General features: G+C 34.7%; 1 protein-coding gene across 3 annotated transcripts in view; it reads left to right on the top strand.

The window, feature by feature from the left end:
• Positions 1 to 916: 916 nt before the first annotated feature.
• LOC580072 (ralA-binding protein 1) overlaps positions 917 to 19,914 on the top strand; it is a 38,777-nt gene continuing 19,779 nt past the window's right edge. For 2 of the 3 annotated variants that reach the window (XM_011665716.2, XM_011665715.2), the window contains exons 1-4: positions 6,207 to 6,403; positions 12,724 to 12,856; positions 13,465 to 13,769; positions 17,046 to 17,156. In XM_011665716.2, the coding sequence (XP_011664018.1) occupies positions 6,232 to 6,403; positions 12,724 to 12,856; positions 13,465 to 13,769; positions 17,046 to 17,156 (721 nt within the window). In that variant the 5' untranslated portion in view covers positions 6,207 to 6,231. Of the gene's footprint in view, positions 1,107 to 6,206; positions 6,404 to 12,723; positions 12,857 to 13,464; positions 13,770 to 17,045; positions 17,157 to 19,914 lie in introns of those variants that run through there. The other variant, XM_011665717.2, reaches the window with a different exon arrangement.

Raw genomic sequence — 19,914 nt, 5'->3', positions numbered from 1 at the left:
ATTCCAAGATGGACCCCTTTCCAGTCTATGTTCGTAATGTCTAATAAATTACAAAAAAGTGCTACAATCCTTCCATAGTGTTTCTGTTTTTTCACAAAAATAGAATAAGTGTTTGCATGTTTCTTCTACTTTCTGACAAAAAGAACATACCGGTAACTCATTTACAGAAATATTAAACATAAAAAGATGCTTATTTGTATAAACTATAGGTCATGAAGTACAGTTGTGTATCATAAAATTGGAATTCTCTGAGTCTGCTATTCAAGGTTGACTTCCTGTGTCTTAAAACTATTGTTTGAATATATTTTCCTGACGCACCATAAATCGCGCATCGCGTATGAAATTTTCTGTTCTCATTTTCAACAAAGTTTCGTTTTATCATTTTTATGTTAGAACACAAAAAGAATAGATTCCCGGCCATTGATCTGAAACTCTAGGTTCAGTTCAGTTTCTACATTGGTATAATTATTTTTATTTAAAAACACTTTCCAAGGTCAAGGAAGATTTGCAAAATTTTGTTTGGTCGAGACAATACGGTTAATGCGACATTTGAATGGTAGTGCTATTAACCCCCCGAGAAATTATAGAAATAAACTGAGCTGAGTTTACTACTGCCTCCAAGATGAGAATTGTTAACAAAAACAATACAAATTATAGAAGAAATAAAAACACCATAACATGTGGTAGGGTTACATAATAGAAACTGCTATAGTTTGCCGATTAATACGATATACGATCTTGGTGCAATTAGGAGTTTCAATATGGCGGCGATACCGCAAAGAAAAACTAAGTTTATATGGCACCAGTGTCAAACGTGTATACATGTACGTGTATTATGTACATCACGATTGTGTAGCTCGGTGGTGAACAGTTTAGATTGAGCGACAGTGCAGTGCAGTTCGTACGTTCAGAGCCAAGTATGAAGTAGTTGGGCGGAGTCCGATTTGATTCTTGAAATATATTTAATACTCATTTCTTATACTCCAATTTCTTGTCTCCGAAAGAACTGATAATTATCATGAGTTTTGACGAAGGTCACGTTAACCAGGCGGAATTTCCAGAGGCTGCAGCGGCTGTTCAAGAGGCCAGGGAAGAATACAGTGCAGGTATGTATAAGTCCCACTCATTTATTTTCCCGTAGGCCTATCTAAGTTACAATGTACATGCCTGTACATCTGGACAGTTGATTTAAAACATCAATTTGAAGAAGTTTACAAGCACTATTTCACATATATTCTAAAATATAAGTTGGACAATATTATAAAGGACAAATATTCGTGATGTTTACTAGAGTAAAGTACCCGGTAATCGGTCAGCTCCGGTTTTCGGCCAATTGGTTGGATACATGGTAAAATCACTTTAAAATACATCGCATAATAGCATAACACATATCCCACACATACCATACCATGCCAGTGTCACTGAAGAACCACATTTGCAATGAAAAATATATCCTAAAATATCACATTTTAGCGATGTAATCGGCGGTCCCGCTACCCAAATCTGAAAAATCGAGTTTCTTACGCGTGTATGTAAGAAATATGGGTACCATAAAATGAGCTTTATTTCAAGTATTTTTCATATATAGAGCCCGATTTTGTGCTGGTCGCAAGCTCAAAAGTATCTCATCGCATGTATTAAATCAATGCAGCCGCACACCGCGACGCACACACGATATGTCTGTCTAATTCAGATTCCAACTTCCGATCACCGCTGTGCCTGTATTCGGCCAGGCGAGCACCCGGGAGCTCCGGCGTGGGATACCTGCTCCGCCCGCTTGTGCTATACATCAGCGCAGAAACGCACGGCGCGCGCGAGCGCTTCCTATTGACTTTGTACATGCGGCCGTAAACTGAAACGCTCGGCCGATAACCGGCTCCAAAACAGTGAAAATTGAAATGAATATTGTCATGGCAATTCGTGATTTTTTTTTGGGATTCTTTTTGTGTTTAAATAATAATAATATTTGCTTCATGATTTGAACAAGAAATGATAATAAATAGGAAGTAAAGAGTCCAATAAATAGGATTTTGTCTTAAGTGGCCGAAAACCGGGTACTTTACTCTAATACTATTTGATGAATATTTTCTGTTAAATCCAAAGGCAAAAGTCAGAAAAGAGAACTTTATTTTAAAAAGTTTATTAATGTTTGTTCAGTGTCCTGACTCCCAGCCTAGCCTTAGGCTTAAGCCTAGGGCTAGGTAATAATATGAAATATGATATTGATATCACCTACCTGTAGCCTTAATTGGCACCCATACTCCTGCATAAAGAGGCAGGTAAAAAAACCTAAAATGAGTCTACAATTACCAATCACGCCTTCCTGCACCCAACGAACATTGCACACTGGCTTTGGAGTTCGCTATTTTTATGGACTCTATTTTTCTTCTCATACAAAGCACTTTGAAGTCGTACAATAATTTAACGAAAATATGACATTTTGATACCGGAGTTATAGCTTACCTTCGACGTGTTCCTGATGATAATTGGGTACGGTGTAATTTACATTACAAAAACGCTGACCTCTTATGAGAGTTTGTGATGGTTGAAAAAGTGCAAAGACATAAAAGAAAACTGTGTTTGAGTTGCCAATTTGATACTTATCGGTACTTTATGATAATAGCGGTTTGTATGAAAAGGCTCAAGTGCTAAATGCAGCGAACTCTGTGCGTGCGCCTTCATATACTAAACTAATAGCTATTATCGTAAAGTAATTGTAAAGTAAATTGTAAAGTAAATTGGTAACGCAAACATTTTTCCTATTAAAACAGTTGGATTATAGATAATTTCTTTTTCGTTATGAAATCTTTAACTTTAACATTTCAGAAATGCTAAACAGCATGTATCATTTTGTTCATGTTAACATTGAAACAAATGCAAATCAAAGAGAATTGAACATGACAAAAATGATATGTCTACAGAGAGACAATATGGCCCAGTGGCAGACTGGCAGTGCTGAGTGCTCATATAAATGAATCAAAGAAAATTTATCAGCAGAAGTCAAGAACAGACTAGAACATTCCAACCGATTCCTGAAGTGTGAGAAAATGCATCAAGCCCTAAGTTCCCTCCACCTCCATGTAGAAGACAGCAGTGAATATTAAAGAATAAGTTCAGCTGCAGAGCAATAATGATGAATCAAATATTCAGAGCTTTGACCACATGCTTTGTCTACAATGATTAAAATTTAGATGCTGTTTTTCAAATGTCAGTAGGATATTTACAATGTTTTCAATGTGAGCACCTTCAATGATAAAAAGTATTCCAACTCTTGTATGTATATGTTCATGTCTACATCAGACTTAAAAAGTCATAATCATTGGTATATTGTCTCTAACTTGTACAATTTATTTCTCAAGACCATCTGTTATGATTGTTACAATTATTAGCTTAGATCACCACATACATACAAACTTGTATGTACATGTACATGTGTACATGAATGAAGTGAATGGAGACTGCCTAATTCCTCAATAATAGGTAAACAGTCATGTGCTAGTCATTTATGGTCCATGAGGAATTTAACATGTCCAGTAATCAGTGTTTGTTCTTTTCTTTTCCACGATGACGTGGATGGCTCAGTGGTAGAGCAGCTGTCTCGTAACTAGGAGATTCTGGGTTCGAAACCAAGTTGATGTGCTAGTGCCCTTTGGTAAGGCATTAACCTCATTACTGTGTCCCTTGGAAAGGACTTAAAGCTGTTGGTCCCCCTGGTTGATAACTTACAACTAACTTTCAACCATAGACATGATTTCTTAGCAGTTGGGTAAAACAACCCATCAAATCAAACCAAAGATCTACCTACAATACAATCTGACATGAATAGTGGTAGTGACTGATGTACTCTGTATACTGTAGTGACTTCCTTGTCTTGCATTTTAAAATGAAACCAACTTCAGTTGTGAACCTGCTTTCTCCCATTGATAGTGTGTTATAATTGAACCTAGTTACTTTTAAGTAATTATCACCCATTCAAGTATTAATCACACTTTTTTTTTCATTTCTGAAGCTATTTTAGTTATCAATAAAGAGGGAATGGGTGTACAAATTGAATAATCACAAATGGTTAAATGCACTTCCTCAATTTCTTACTACATCCTGAACCTGCCATAATAATTGTGTAATATTCAATCTGCATTCAGCAATGTATGCAGAGTTGCAGACACAACTTGAATGAATGTTTATAACTCACTTTTAAAAGCAATTTTGCTATATCAGTATTCTATATAGCGCCCTCATGCTTTATATCTACACTATGCATGTACATCCTTTTTGTAGTGAATATCAGAATTCCAATTCCTAGCAATGTTGGTGTCTTCTGGACTATCGTAGTTAATGGAGGTTCAGAATTATTCAACATATATTAAGATTTAGTAGATGGAAAGTAAGGAACATTAGTTTGAATAGTGAAAGTAGGTTTACAAGGAAGTGTCTCTGCTCACCTACCTGTTGAACAATGCAGTATGACCATTAAACCTGTTTCACACGCTGCTCAAACAATGAACAATACTGTGATAGTGAAATGCACTTCAATGTTGAGCTGTCAGATGCATCTATGTTCACAATATATAGTACATGTACATGTATTGTAAACTGCAAAGTGACAGTGCATACTCATGCAATAAGCGTGTTAAGCTTTCATTTTTATTTTTGTTGTGGTGGGATCTTGCACTTTTCTAGTCTTGTCTGAAAAATTAGACTTCTTTGATAACATCAGCATAGAACTTGTCTTGTACCTGTAATTATTGTGCTTCACTGCCTTAATTTGTTGTGACAAAATCAGCAGACATTTTCATACTTTTAATTCAGATTGTTCAGATTATATTTAAATATGGTAAATAAAAAATGGATCATTAAATGCATGAATAAACAAGCTGCTATTTTAATTACTTTGGGTACAAGAATCTCATGGATTGCATTTAAAATGATTTCTGATCAAGATGTAAACATTTTGTCCTATTAATTCTACTCCTAAACTTTGTGGAAGTGTTATAGAACAAAGTTACTAAAAAATTAAGTTTTTCTACTACTAGAAGTTAATTAAAAATTGATTTTTCATTCTTAAATTAGAATAAATTTTAAGGGGGTAATAAAGATATTTCAGTTGATTTTTTTTTCTTCTATAAACATAACGAACGTTCTCCCCAGTCTTCTGCTAATTGTCATTATGTTTATTATCTCTGTGGCTAAAGCTTTCTTAGCAGTCAGGTAAAATAACCACCATCATCACCATCACCACCACAAATAGTTCTTGGGGAGGCCGAGGGGGGCTTTAAAGTCAAATTCATGCAAATGTATGTCAATCTAAAGTACTTTCCTTAGACTTTCAGTCTCATTTGAGCAATACCCAGTTCACACATGACTCAAACACCCGCAGAAGTTGAGCATTTGGATATTACTAACTACCCTCTTCCTTTATGAGTGCTGGCAAATCTACTGGCAGTGTTTAGTTCTTGAACGCAGACCTGTTTTTAAAATTCATATATTTCGATCCTTGCTGATGATGTGAATCACTGTAAGACCAAAAACTTTTGCAGAACATTCGCGATTGGGAGCTGATGGCCTATTTCATGGCACAAAACATTTGCAAATGGAAGCTGATGGCCTATTTCATGGCATGGAATGTTTGCGCATATATGACCGTGAACAAATATATTGATGCATATTTTTATATTTATTAAATCACTTTTTCGTGACAATATCAGGAACAATTTCTTTTGATGCCTCTAAAATACAATTTCATAAATTTGGATGTGCATTCGCGTTTGTTGGTCATCTTGTGCTAGATCTATACATAACAAACATGCATCAGTATTTCAGTACGAGTTGATTTTCTTGTACAGGGGACAATATTGTATTTGTAGGGCATTCAATGCATTGTATATTATTGTATATTGGTAATCCCCCAAAATGTCATGGCATTTAACTTTTGTGAATCTGGACTCCTTGAGAAATCCAAAAAGAGTTTAATGCACATCGAATTTTCTGGTTTTTCAGTAACCTGCACAAACATTTAAATGTCTGATATTACACCAGTCAGTTCTCTACGTCAGTGCAAGTGTTTATCAATTTAATTCACTCTCTGGCATCATACCAAGGAGCATGCACTCAGTTTATAGCACTTGTACTTTTATGGTCTGCACGCTTAGACTATCTTTGTCTATCAAATATCTGACTGTTTGATATTTAAAAACTACTCTCACAAGTCCCTTATTCAGTCTGTGTCAGGGGATGTGTGAGGGACTAGAGGACAAAGTTTGTCAAACTCAGTTCACAACTAGTTTGCTTTTATGTTGTGTGAAAAGAATTTTGTTTGAAAAAGAAAAGAACTCATCCTGTCGAGGTATCATCAGTTTGCGATACCAAATGGCTCCTAAGGCTAAGAAGTCTTTGAAGAAGAAGGGTAAGTTTGCAAAAGAGGAATACTTTTTGAAAAGTCTTATTTTAATTTTAATAAAATTGCATTTTTGAGGATCAACATTTGTAGGCTAGTTATCAATATACAGGCTAACAATTTTTCTAATGTATTCTTATCACCAGAGATTTTTAAAAATTTTATTTAAACAAATTTTTGATTAAATATTATGTTTGTCTAAATTTGATTTCAATTAGTTATTAATATATCTAAAAATGTCATTGCCCAAAGAAAATTGACTTTTAACATTAAACAAAAAAACAAAAAATGATGTATTTGTTTGGTATTCAAATGTATTTACTTATCTCTAAGGTTGGACTTAACAATTATGGAAAGCCGTTAGCTTCTTCGAAAATAGTATGTAAAAGTCATTTTAAAAGGCATAAAATGTTGATTCAAATCATTCTTATTTTCTATTATCATGGGAGATTTCATGTTCTTGATGTGGAATTTATGAAAAGTCTGAAATGCTTTTGACTATATTGTTTTCTAAGGCTACAAATGGCTCTTCATAATTTGTAAGTATAACTAAGAGTTAAGTTCAACTTAGAATCTTTGTGGAACACCCCCAGGTAAACTTAAACAGGCGAAATATACATTAAAACTAAGAAAATATCTTCTTGTTTGCTTTTTTTCCCTGTTATACATGTGTAGGAGTAGGAAATCAGTGGGTTGGACCATAACATGTATGTACATGTACATGTATGCTTTATTTCATCCTTGAATTAAACGAGGATCTCTCTATGTGACTATGACTACCGGTAATGGTAGTGGTACAAGGAAGCAACTTTATTCAATGGTCATATCAAGATATTCTTCATTTTTTATGAAATATGTTTGAAAATATTATGCCGTAAGGGACATAGAATCGCCCTCTTGGGATTTTTGGCTTTGATGCTTGTGGACAGGGCATAGCTTGCAGGCCTTAAATTTCAATATTTTTAGGGCAAGGCCACTTTTCTGTAGGGCACATTCCTATATTACAGCACAAAAAATAGGAAGAATTGGAAAGGGCACAAAAAATCTCCAAGGCCAATGAGAGGGGCACTGAGGCCAATCAAAGCGGCATCCACGGCCATGGCCTTGGTGGCCTTGGATTAATTTGAGCCCTGAGCTTGTCTCTGAAGGAGTGGTGCAGGGTCACCCCTTCCTGATCTACCGGTATTACTAGATTACACTATGTTGCCATTGATCACCACTCACACTCGCAGCTCTAGATCTTGATGCATTCCATTGTGTCAAGAACTCAAGATCTGATGGCATGCCATGGCATGGCTCACTTGACTAAACCAAGGAAAAGTTTGAATCTTGGTATCGATGTGAAATATTAAATGCAATCGGGTTCAAATAACTGTTCAGGGCTATTTGCTCTTTCTCCAGACCTCTGACATTATAGGGGGTGTGTTTGGCAATGTATTCCTTTCGAGGTGAAGGGTTCACCCTAGGTCCATGTCTACCTCCCCCTCTCTTCAGAAAAAAAGCATCAATCAATGTCTGTGCTTATTTATGACAGATTGGGTTTCTCAAAATAACTTGTTTTCTGATATTTGATAATTGATATCACTGCTTCAACATTGCTGATTGATAGTTGATATTCAAAGAAATATGAAAGAGAGAACACTGCATCAGTTCAATATTCTAAATGGGGGAAAGTGTTAAATATGGCTTCTATATATGCCAGATATGTTTCATGTTTTGTTTGTGTCCCACTTTTAAATCATATGTACATGTAGATAGTAATTGATGCATGTTCTAATTGGGGGAAAAAGGACAATGTAAATGCCTCATGTAAAGACAAGTTTGATGTTGCATGATCTGTTTATGACCCACTTTTCTACAATGCCTATTGTTCATGAATTACAGTTACCAACTTAATTATTCATACCCCTTGTAAATTTGATTTGTTGTTGTTGGTGCTTTGCGTAATTAAAAAATGGAAGGTGGACTGGTTGAATTAGGGCCTTTGTTGAATATTTTAGATGTGAGCTTTAATAGGTCATGTTCTCGAGAACATAAATCGGGACAAATCAATTTTCACATACTTAAGAAATTACAAAACTTGTAGGGTATGAATAATTTAGTTGTTAACTTTGTATTGTAAAAAGTATTCCAAAGAATACTTCAGACATTGTGTGCAAATGATTCATTGTGAAATACATTGTTATACCATCTTGCTTGAAAACTGTACATCTAATTTGAGATTTTCCATCTAAACAAAATTATGTTACATTGTATGAACACAGAAATGCATTGTTTTCTCAAACAATGATCTGATTAAAATCTATAAAATGCAAAATTCGTTACATCTGTCCTTGAAGCCAACAAGGAAATGAAATTTTGTTTTTCAGACCTCAAAAGAAGCCAATAATTCATTTGCTACTACTAGCAGCTTGCCAAAGTTGTATAATATTAGGCCATTAGAATAACAGAGTCCCTGGGAGTATCACATGTACCTGCAACTTTTTGGCGAAAGCAGTGACATACTTGCATGTATGTATGTACACAGCTGTAGGTATGATGCACAGTAGCTAAAGCTAATTATTTCCAAAGCTCTTTGGAAGTGCATAGGGACGTTTTAATGTGATATGCACTATACAAGAACAGAATGTTATTATCATTGTGAGTCTAACTCTTGTCTCTTGAACAGATGTAATTTTTTTGTGCATGTGCAGTGGATAAATTGGTTCCTGATATTGACATTATGAGAACTTATTTTGTTTAAAAAAGTTATTTGGTATTTACTTTAGACTATGGAATAAGAATTTTCTTTTTCTTTCTCTCTATCTCTCTCAAAAAAGGGGAAAAGATATAAACCTCCACCAAACAAACGATGATTCAAACAAGTACACAAGAGAACAAAAACAGTTGAGACACAACTATGCTTTCACTTTTTCAGGATTACACTTTTTGCCAGTTTATTTCCTTCCTGCAGAAACAATAAGTAGAAATTTACAAAGAAAGACAAATTAATTGTTTGACTTTTTATAGGCCTATATTCCTTCAAGTCAGTACATACAATAGGGCATATATTTATAAGTACTGTACCGACACATAGCATGTATTTTATTTATAAATAACAATTATGATCACCCTTTTTGAGTTACTTAATGGTTTCTTGTATAGAAGAAAATATTTTCTGAACAAATTTTATTTTACAGATACATACCTTGTCATCAATATCATGAACAAACGGATCTAAACATTGATAGACATGTATATGACGGATTTGTCAGTTCATAAAAACGCCTGTGCCATTAAAAAAAAGCATACGGTACCTGTACATGTAATGTACATGTAGGTTACTAAAAGGCCAAACTGTACCCTATTTGGAAATGTTCTGCCCTGTCGTAACCACTGACCCATTTTTTTTCTTCATGTCCTTTGCTACTACCCCTGTCCCCCTTCTCCCCAAGATTGGTTCCTATAGTCAATTACTACTTAATAATTAACCCCTTCCTACGAACATCTTGTGACATGTGATCCAGATCCAAGCCAAACAAGCCCTAGTCCTTAGAGGGAGAGCTGACTTTAATCTTTCAAGTTTTAGTGGCCCTTACTTAAGATAGGTTTACACGAGAGTTTGTTAACTTTAAGTTTAATCCATAGTTTTAAACTTTGAAGTTATCTTGTAGTTAGGGACTCTGATGCTCTAGTCTCATTACAAAACTTTAAGATTACTTGAAGTTACAAACCATGAGCACCCTTAAGGGTAGCTCAGATATCTACGAGCAGCAGGGGGTCCTCACTCGAAGTTGTGTGCTGTGTGAACGCAATTAATTTTGAGGTAACCCTAGCATATACTTAGAAATGACTACCTGGCTTGTAGTTGAATAATTTGAACATTTGTGGTCCTCTGTGAACCCTTGTCATGGTTAGTGGATCGTTGTTTAAAATTCAAAGATATTGCAACTTTATGTTTAAAAATGCAACAGTCCCAAGTGAACATAGTTTTAGATGGTTTAGTATTGACATTGCATTATCCCTACATCCATTCGGCTTAATGTGGTGTCAGAAATGGAAAGTAAACAATCAGGACTTTGCGACCGAGTAGGTGACAATCCTGAGACAGTAGTTGTGCTATCGTAAGATTACAGTATGGTGATCTGACTTTTTCTCAGATAATAATTGCTGTCGGCTTTATTTCCTTAAAGGGGAAGTCCACCCTGAAATTAAGTTAGTTTTAATAGGAGTAGAAAAATGAGAGAAACAAGTCAGTGAAAGTTTGAGCAAATTCCGATTAAAAATAAGGAAGTTACGATTTTTGAAGTTGTGATCAATCAAACACAAATTGGCAACTCTATGACGTATCATGCGAGCTCAACTTCCATTTGCTCAGTACTAAAAAAATCTAAAATTTTCATTTTCCCTCAAGAAAAATTTCAACCATACATGCACCCTAAATATAATAATTGCAAATATGTTTCTATACTCCCCCTGCAAGGAACAAATATATATTCCGTCATCAATAACGAAGAAAACATGATTTTATGGAATATTATGCACAAAGCAAATGAAGGAGAGCTCGTATAATAAGTCACAGAGTTGCCAATTTGTATTTGATTGATCACAACTTCAATAATTCATAACTTTCTTATTTTCATTCAGAATTTGCTCAAACTTTCACTCACCTGATTTTCTTATTATTCTGCCTCTATCGAAACAAACTTATTTTGGGGGTGGACTTTCCCTTTAAAGATATAGGATAAGGGTTATATTAGGAGTAGGAATTTGGGTCGCAATTGAATTTTATGTTAGGGTTAGAGTTAGGTATATTTATTGGTGAAGGGTGAAAGGTAGGAATTTGGTTGGTGGAGGTAATAAACAGCTGTTGTCGCTGGAGAATATTTTGTACAGCTTGCTGTATTGGCTTGTGCAGGGGCTGAAGAGTTATTGGCTGTAGATATTGGCTGTATATATTGGCTGTATATATTTGCACTTGATGTAGCTTGGCCTTCAGGCTTCAGAAGGATCTCCTTCCACTTTCAGTGAAAATATATTGACTTGAGTCTGGTCTAACATTCGCTGTGTACACTCTCACCTTCAGAGGCAGGAAGGTACAGGGTGTAGGGGAAACAGTCTACATATTTCAGACTCGCATTTCCAGCATACTCTATGAAGAAAAATGCATCTGTTGACCAACTAGTATGACACGATCTTTGCATTATCATGTAAACAATGATGATGTGTACTGTTACAAATCATGCAATGAAACTCGTGCAAATTTGCCACCAGTGCCAATTGCCACCCGCACCTAAACATAAACATGATCAAATGATTTGATTGTACTTTACATGACATCATTTAACTCTTGTCTAGATTGTGAACTTTGTCTCACAGCGGTCACTTCCTGCAATTGATAATCTTCTGTCTTGTTCGTAATTACTATGAACTCTGTGGGAAAATTGCTTAACGATAGTATTGTTCTACATAATTGTGTATAAATTGCATTTTAAAAGTAGACGCTGTTCGCTGTATGAACATTATCTATTCATGATAATTCCATTCTGAGTTGAAGGTTGGATGTACATGTAATAAAATCAGCAGTTATAATTGTTTTCATTGCCCATTTTTTCGTACATTTGCACAATCTAAATTTCTGAATCATTTGTACTTTAAAGTGTTCACATACAATTATATTTGTCCATGAAACATTGGACATAACAAATACAGTGTGTAAATAGGAGTTGCAATACTTTCATGTACTTTTTATTCTGTGAAAATAACCTTCTTTTTATAAACTATGGTTTAATTATGAAATTATCTGTTCTTAAAAGGAACATGAACATTCTACATGTATATCTCTTTGGAACTTATGGGTATCATAGGACATACATGTAATTGTAATATTATAATAGATACAGTTGAATGATACATTTTTTAACTGTAAATAGCAATAGATTCCTACCACTTCCCACTTTCCCATTTTATTTGAATATTTTTCTACATTTCAGACACTGGAATTTGGAAGCAATTGATCGATTTGATGTTGTTATGCATCTCCTAAGAAAAAAAGATTGTTTCATCAAAAGGACTATTAAATTCACTATTTAATTGGTAGTTTTCTCGACTGGATTAAAAAAAAACACTTTATTATCAGTATGCAGTGTTATTTCAATATTTCAACAATTTCAATTTAATTTTAGTGACGTTACTCCTTAATTTACTATGATTCTAAGAGCTCTTGGGCATAAATATATTTTTTTTAAAGGATAAATGCATGTATCATGATGTTTTATGAAAAAGAATATCACTGAAATACCTTAGTTTATATAAATTAAATGTTCTGTTTTGTTTTATTTTTCTCTCAGATTCTGACTCATTTGGAGAGAAGGATCCTTTCAAGCTCAAGAAGGAGAAGAAGGATGCTGAGAAGAAGAAGAAAGAGAAAGGCTACAAGACATTTGAGGCGGCTGAGAGCTTCTCAGAAGAAGATGATGAAAGGTAAAACAAAGAAGCACAACAACAACAACATTAATTTGTCTTCTTAGGGTGATTCTGTGCAATCTGTCCCACACATCATGTCCCTTTTCCTTTTTATTTCATGTTAAGATGAAAAATATCTTGATTTGACCTTTTGATAATGTTAATGAACCTATAAAGAACCAAAAGTTGATGACCACATCAAGAGATTTTCATATCTGCTTGAAATAAGTGGATAAATATATGTCGTATGGAACGTATTGCACAGAATCACCTCTCAGTAGAGTTTTAGTTAACAAGATTAATATAAAATATTATTATTGTATCATGTGATCATTGCCTAATGTTTTCTCATACTTCCATTACCTGCACATGATATTGCCTGTTTTTGGAATGTTAATACAATGCTATTTAAGGGTCTTCACACTTTTCATTTCCTTTTTCTTTATTAAGTATATATCTCCTTCTCTACTTCCTGTTTGGATAAACTCACATAGTTCAAGCTTATATCTTTTATTGTAATTGTATGCTCTTTCGCTTATAGTCCAAGGAAAGCAAAACCAAAAGAAAAACATTGTGATATATTTTATTTTTTTAATGGAGAATGTTATGAACTTTTTTCATTTCAGAGGGAAAGGAAAGAAGAGAGGCAGTCTGTTCAGAAATCGCTTTGCTCCTTCTGCAAAAACCAAACCAAAGGATAAAGTCAAGGGAGATGAGAAAGATGGAAAGACAGAAGAGCGAAGACCCAGCAAGGATAAAGCAAAGGAGGATAAGAAGATGAAGAGTAGTGGTGAAGAGAAGAAGATGAAAGCAAGCGCAGAGGAGAAGAAGGTCAAAGGAAGCAGTGAGGAGAAGAAGAGGAGTAAAAGCAAAGAGAGGGAAAAGCTCAAGAAGAAAGCTCACACCATTGATGTGCCCTATGTGAAACCAGGTATGGATTCTGAAGCTGTGTTCACACATAATGTGGTAAACTGTCTCAAAAATCTGCCTTATTATGACAGGCTAATAAGCTAGTACAGTTAGTGGTTCCTTTGTCGGTCGTGAGTACTGGTAGCTAATATTTCTTTCCCCTTACCGGGGTACTTGCCATCACATATGAAATGTTTTTTAATTTTTGAGGCAGTTTATGATGTCATGTGAGAACAAGGGTTTACAAAATCTAGTTCCCCATATAAGCTCTTTATTCAATAGTGGATCAGCTTCCCACTATCTCCATGGCAGGTAGAGATATAGATTAATTTAAAGCAATGAAATGTAGGAACTTCCCATTTGGCAGACTCAGCTTTCCTTTTTGTTTGAGACTATCTCGTCAATACCATAGTCAGGTTAAAAATGTTACAAGTTTAAAGCAAGCCTGCCTATAACTTGATTCTTTTGGAATCTTTGTCAATACAAAGCTACGATTTCCTACAGGACTGTAAGTCTGTATGTGATTTTCTATTCATGAACACAAAACTACTTGGGATATACCTCATCTATAAAGGATCCAAATTAGATGGATGGTTATAAGATTAATTTTAAGTTAAACCCTCAAACATATGAATCACTGAAACACATGAGCTTTCATGATGAAGACAAATTTGTTGCTCAGTAAGGTCAGAAGCTTACTTCAAAACTTGAATGTGTTTCATCAGACATCACAACCACAAGATGTAAACCAAAACTAACCTATTATTGGCCCAGAAAAGTCCTTTCAATTTTCTGAATACTGCTCACCTTTTTGTTAATGACCTACAAAGAAAAATGAGAAAGGGGGAACAAAATTTATCTTGGTGCCTCTGAAGAGTAATTGGGCATTTTTTTTGTACTTGATGGAAATTGAATTATTTATAGATAAGTGGCATGTCTTATTCAGCCAGGCTGTCAAAATTTGTGTTGGTAGAGAGAGCTACAGCTGCTCTATTGTACTTCCCTCGATATGGAATGGTAATTGGCTTATTTCCTTGTGGACCGCAGCTTTTATCAAGTCTTGCTTTTGTTCCTGTCACACACTTCATGACCAGAAACACTTAGCTTGCAAGTCTCATTCACCCCCTGCCCCCCCCCCCTTTAAAAAAAAAGTGGCGAAAGTCTGAAAGGTATTCGAGGTAGTGTCAACAGTTTGAGAAAGACAGAAGAAAATGAAAATCTAATATCCAATGAGAACTGCCAGACATTTTCAATAAAAGTGAGGAGGAGGGATGAGGGGACTGCTTCCAAATTATCTTACAAGAAAGAAAAAAAATTCCCAGAGCATACTAGTTTCCCAGATTTGAAAGATAAAGTTGAGTTTTGTAAATATATAGAAAATACATTCTCACTTAATCAAACAACACTTACATGTTCAAGATTACAAATAAATGATATATGCCAAACAATTATGGTGGAAAATGTATAGTGGCGAGTAATGAACATAGAAAGATAAGGAAATCCGGGTACCGGTAAGTAGACCTGACACCATGTGCTTATTCAAACGGGAGTTGTGGTTTTTATCGAAGATGATGCCCAGTAAATTTGTGTGCGTTTGTTTTTATTTCACTGGTTCAGATAACCAATCTACTGCAGGATAAACAATCATGAATAAATCATAGCAATTTTCTCTCAAAAAAAAATTCCCATACCAGAGCTCAGGATTAGCTTTAAGAATTGCTGACAAGGGTGACAAAAGTATAACATATACACTGTACATGTACAATTTACAAATTTGCTGACTATGTAGACATCCTCCTCCTTCAGCCAAGTACATGTACATTCATAGCTAGGAGTAGGATGGCATGATTAATACACATCTAGTTTTTTAGTCATGGGTTATTACTGGCAAATCATAGAGTGGTGATTACTGCCTTGATATGGATGGTTATTTGAAAATGAAATAAGTTAATTATGAGGTTAATTGCCATAAAACAGGAAATCCAAGGATGTTATATGTTGTAAAAAAATTGCACATTATCCTGCAATGAATCTTAGTGAGGTTATTCAGCCATCGATGGAGATCAAAATATTGTCAAAAGTAAAGAAAAAAAAATGAAAACTACAACAAATATCGAATAATTACAAAAATGGATGATCTTTTATTAATCAGATCATAGATAAGGTAACTGAGGCATGAATTTAATTATTCTGTTAACAGTTATGTTTGCAATATTTAGGTCACATACTGAATTGACTTTTTCTATGTACAATCAACTACATGCACATGGTTGTTCTCATTTGAGAGATATTAATACAGGGGAGCTGCAGGGGTGTGACGGATGGGATTAAACAATGGCTTATCTTAATCTTGACCCTCCCATGCTCCCCTACATAGATATCATATTGCACATTATATTTGTGCCTATGATTCAAAGAATGTGTACAAATATACATGTCTGTAATAGTTACTGTCTCATCGTATCATTGCCAAGTTAAGTGATCTTCCTTGGATCTGTTTACACTATCTGTTTTCAATCCAGCCAAATATACATTCACAGTCTGATGCAGGAAGAATGCGGAATGTACCTATCCTTTTAAAAGGGTATATCCATTATGGTTCATCACAGCAGACTTGCTACGTACAGCTATTGCAATGTTGAACTATATTAATTCCTGAATTAATTTGTTTTTGCCAATGTGAGTTACATGTGGGGTTATTTCTTGCATCTATGGTTAAATTGAAGAAACAAAAATGTTAGTAATTTGTCATTTTACATGAGGAATAATACTGCACATAAATGTGAAAATTGGCAGCTTTAATTTAGATGCATTCTGAAAGTAATGTTTGATGTAGTGAATTTATCTTAGGTACACTGTAATATGTTACATTAAAAGCAATTGAGCTTTTAGGAGAAGGAAAGAGAAAGGTAATAATTTATTTCAAAATGCTCATTGAAATAACAAAGATTTATGCTTCTTCAACAATACTACAGTCTATAGCTAGTCCAAATCTAGTTTTTCATTGATCTATATGATTCAATTTGCAGAGAGTACATATATGCCAAATTCCATGTGAATAATTTGCCCTTCCCTCATTTAGAGTTTTGTACATTCCCTGTCATGATTTCCTTTGTAAGAACAATCCCCAATTGTTTCCAACCCATAATCAGTCATTTCCATTATAATTAGGGTAATCTGTAACATTTGCTACAAATTGATTGAATTGAATTGGTCCCTTGATTTAATCTTTGGTTGAATTGAGCGTACTTTTGTTTTACAATCATTTTTTTTCTTCATTTTTTCTTTTTTCTTTCAGAGCCAATATTTGGGATACTTTTGGAAGATGCTGTTGCCAAATCTAAGCTGTATGATAACATTGAGCTACCTAAGATTGTCCGAGAGTGCATTGACTACGTGGAAGAATTTGGTAAGGAATTTTCGTCATACTGGACTAATCCATTAGGAAGGATAATGATGATTCACAGTTTTTGTCGATTCTGAAAATATCTTGATATACTATTGACTAATGGGTCTCTCTGGTATCAGCAACATTGTTAAATGGTCATATCTAAATACTTTTCTTTTTTTTGTATTTTTTGTTGAAAGAAACAAATTGGAAAAATATGTAAGTCGTTTAGGACATTGGAAAGAAGCACCCGTTGTTTAGGTCATTTCCCCCCTTTTTTAAGGTTTTTTTAAACCTGAGTACCCAAATGATTTGTCATTAACGGGTATAATTAGATGATAGTTTTGTCGAAAGAATTCATTTACGAAACTAATTAAGTTGAATTCTCATCCAACTCACGGATACTTTACTCTATCAGTATTATGGTCTGGTGGTTTTTGATGAAAATAGCTTTGGTTTACTTCCCAACCACAAATATTTACCATAAGCATGGTCTATGAAGCCACTAATGTATTGTGACACCCCCTTCCCGACCACCTAAATCATGATCACTTTTTAAAAATTGGATTCATTTTTTTTTAAAATGAATATTTAACACTTGATATTTTCCCTCCTCATTGCCAGACAAGTGTTCCATATGGTTACACCTATCACCGTAGGTGAAGTGTGTCATACCTGAAAATAGAAATTCACCTTTAATGAAATATTAGTCACAAGAACAAAAGACACCTATTGTTAATAAACTATGGCATATCTGGGGGTACCTCAATCGGGAAGTTAACAACTGTTTGCCTGTTTGTATTATGTTAGAGAACAGTTGCCCTAGAATCTTGGTTCCCTGATGTTCCCACCTCTTTTTTCCTGAAAAAAATATCTGTTCACCTTTTAGTTTCGGGGGGGGGGGGGGGGGATTCTTGATTTCATGCTTTTCTGTTGGATTACGCATTCCCAAAGTGATATTCAAAGTAATGGCAAAATATGGTTTGAACCAGAAAGGTAAAAGAAGAGAGAAATATAGGACAGGCAATACTGGTTGGCATGATAAACCAAGATGTATATGATTTGAGAAAACAAATCAAATCAAATATGTAGACTTGTAGAGTATATTAACAGTGCCCTGAATATTCAGACATGCATGCATTTATGAACATGGTGCTGTATACTGTAGTACACGAACATAAAATAAACAGAAATGCGTACATACATATAAATATGCGCGATTGGTTTATATTTATAATTGTGGATTAAAAGTATTTGTCACCAAAATAAACAGCGTTTTTACACTAATATTAGTAGGAAGGATTGCACCCAGCTGGCAGCTTCAAAAAGTAGGCAGGGCTGTTTTATAGGGATTAAATTCAGTACCCAGGGCACGCGAGATTAATGTAATTAAGCAGTTGAGTCTCATTCTGATCGTGGGCATGGATCCTGTATTTGTAATCAGACTGTATCAGGGGGTTCATCAGTTATCTTCCCCACAGATGTGTTGCGCAGATTCAGTAAAATTGTAAGATTGCAGTAAGCCAAGTTTTTTAGAAGAAAAAAAATGAAATGGTCATTGAACTACTTACTATACAGTAAAATGAAGATAGTGAATAGATCTGAATGACCAGTCAAAGAGCAAGGATTATTTAATGCCTTACCAAAAGACCTTAGCACATCGATTTTGTTTTGAACCCGGGACCTCCTGGTTACAAGACCACAGCTCTACCACAGAGCCATCATGCCTTTATGCCTCGATTTGCAATCATAAATATCTTGATAATCAGACAGGCGATCGGCTTGTAAAAAGGTTTATAATTATGAATGCAGCAGGATTTCGTTTCAGAACCTGAGGCAATGTTACCGAGTCACTTTAAAGCTAAACTTGAGTTCTGGTAAAAAAAGAAAATGAATTCTCACAGAATCTAACGAAACTTACACTGAATGTTCAAGATTACAAATAAATGTCATGTGCCGAACAATTTTGGAAGAAAATGTATACTGGCTGAGTAATGAGCATAGAAAGATAAGGAAATCAGGGTAGTACTAGCCCCGACACCATGTGTGTTGTCCCATATACATCTATCTGTGTAAGTGATTGTTACTTTACCAAGACACTGCCAAATTTATGATGATTTTGATGACTCTAGAACCTTGCATTATACACCATTACTTACATGCTATATGATCAACTTTTCTGATCCATTCCACACCTTTTCTTTCACAATGCAATCGCATTACCAGTACTCAAGTTTATCTTAAGGCTAAATATCAACAGATGTCCTGATGACAAAATGCCAAGATGACCATGTGCAGCCCCCTGTGGGTTATTTCTTGTACATCATAACCCAATGACTGATCACAATATATAGAATGAAAGAATGATCTGCCCTTCCTTTAAATCTAAAAAGTTGCATGAATAGCAAAATCATTCAATTTTGGGCACTTTTATTCTAATCTCTTGACATAGAATTTTATGCAGAAATTGTATTTTCATGCATCATTATCGCAAGTTGACATCATTTAACTTCAAGTTCTACTGTTAAAATATTAAGGTTCTGGTTTACAGTTTTGGGTCTTTATATTCCAAAAATATTTCAACAAATGACATAGATAATCAGAAACAGATTTCAATCTCTGATATTTCAAGAGATATTTTAACTACCTATTGACCTAGCTATACAGGTGTGAACCAAGATGAAACCATTGACAAACTCATCAGAATGAAATCCATAACCTTGTCTGACACAAGGAAGTAACCAGCCAATAAATGATAATCAACACAATATGGACAGAC

This window comes from Strongylocentrotus purpuratus, unplaced genomic scaffold, assembly GCF_000002235.5.
Source record: "Strongylocentrotus purpuratus isolate Spur 01 unplaced genomic scaffold, Spur_5.0 spur5_scaffold_6, whole genome shotgun sequence".
NCBI classification, from domain to species: Eukaryota; Metazoa; Echinodermata; class Echinoidea; order Camarodonta; family Strongylocentrotidae; genus Strongylocentrotus; species Strongylocentrotus purpuratus.
The sequence above is the reverse complement of the archived record's forward strand: the minus strand, read 5'-3'. Positions and strand labels throughout refer to the sequence as shown.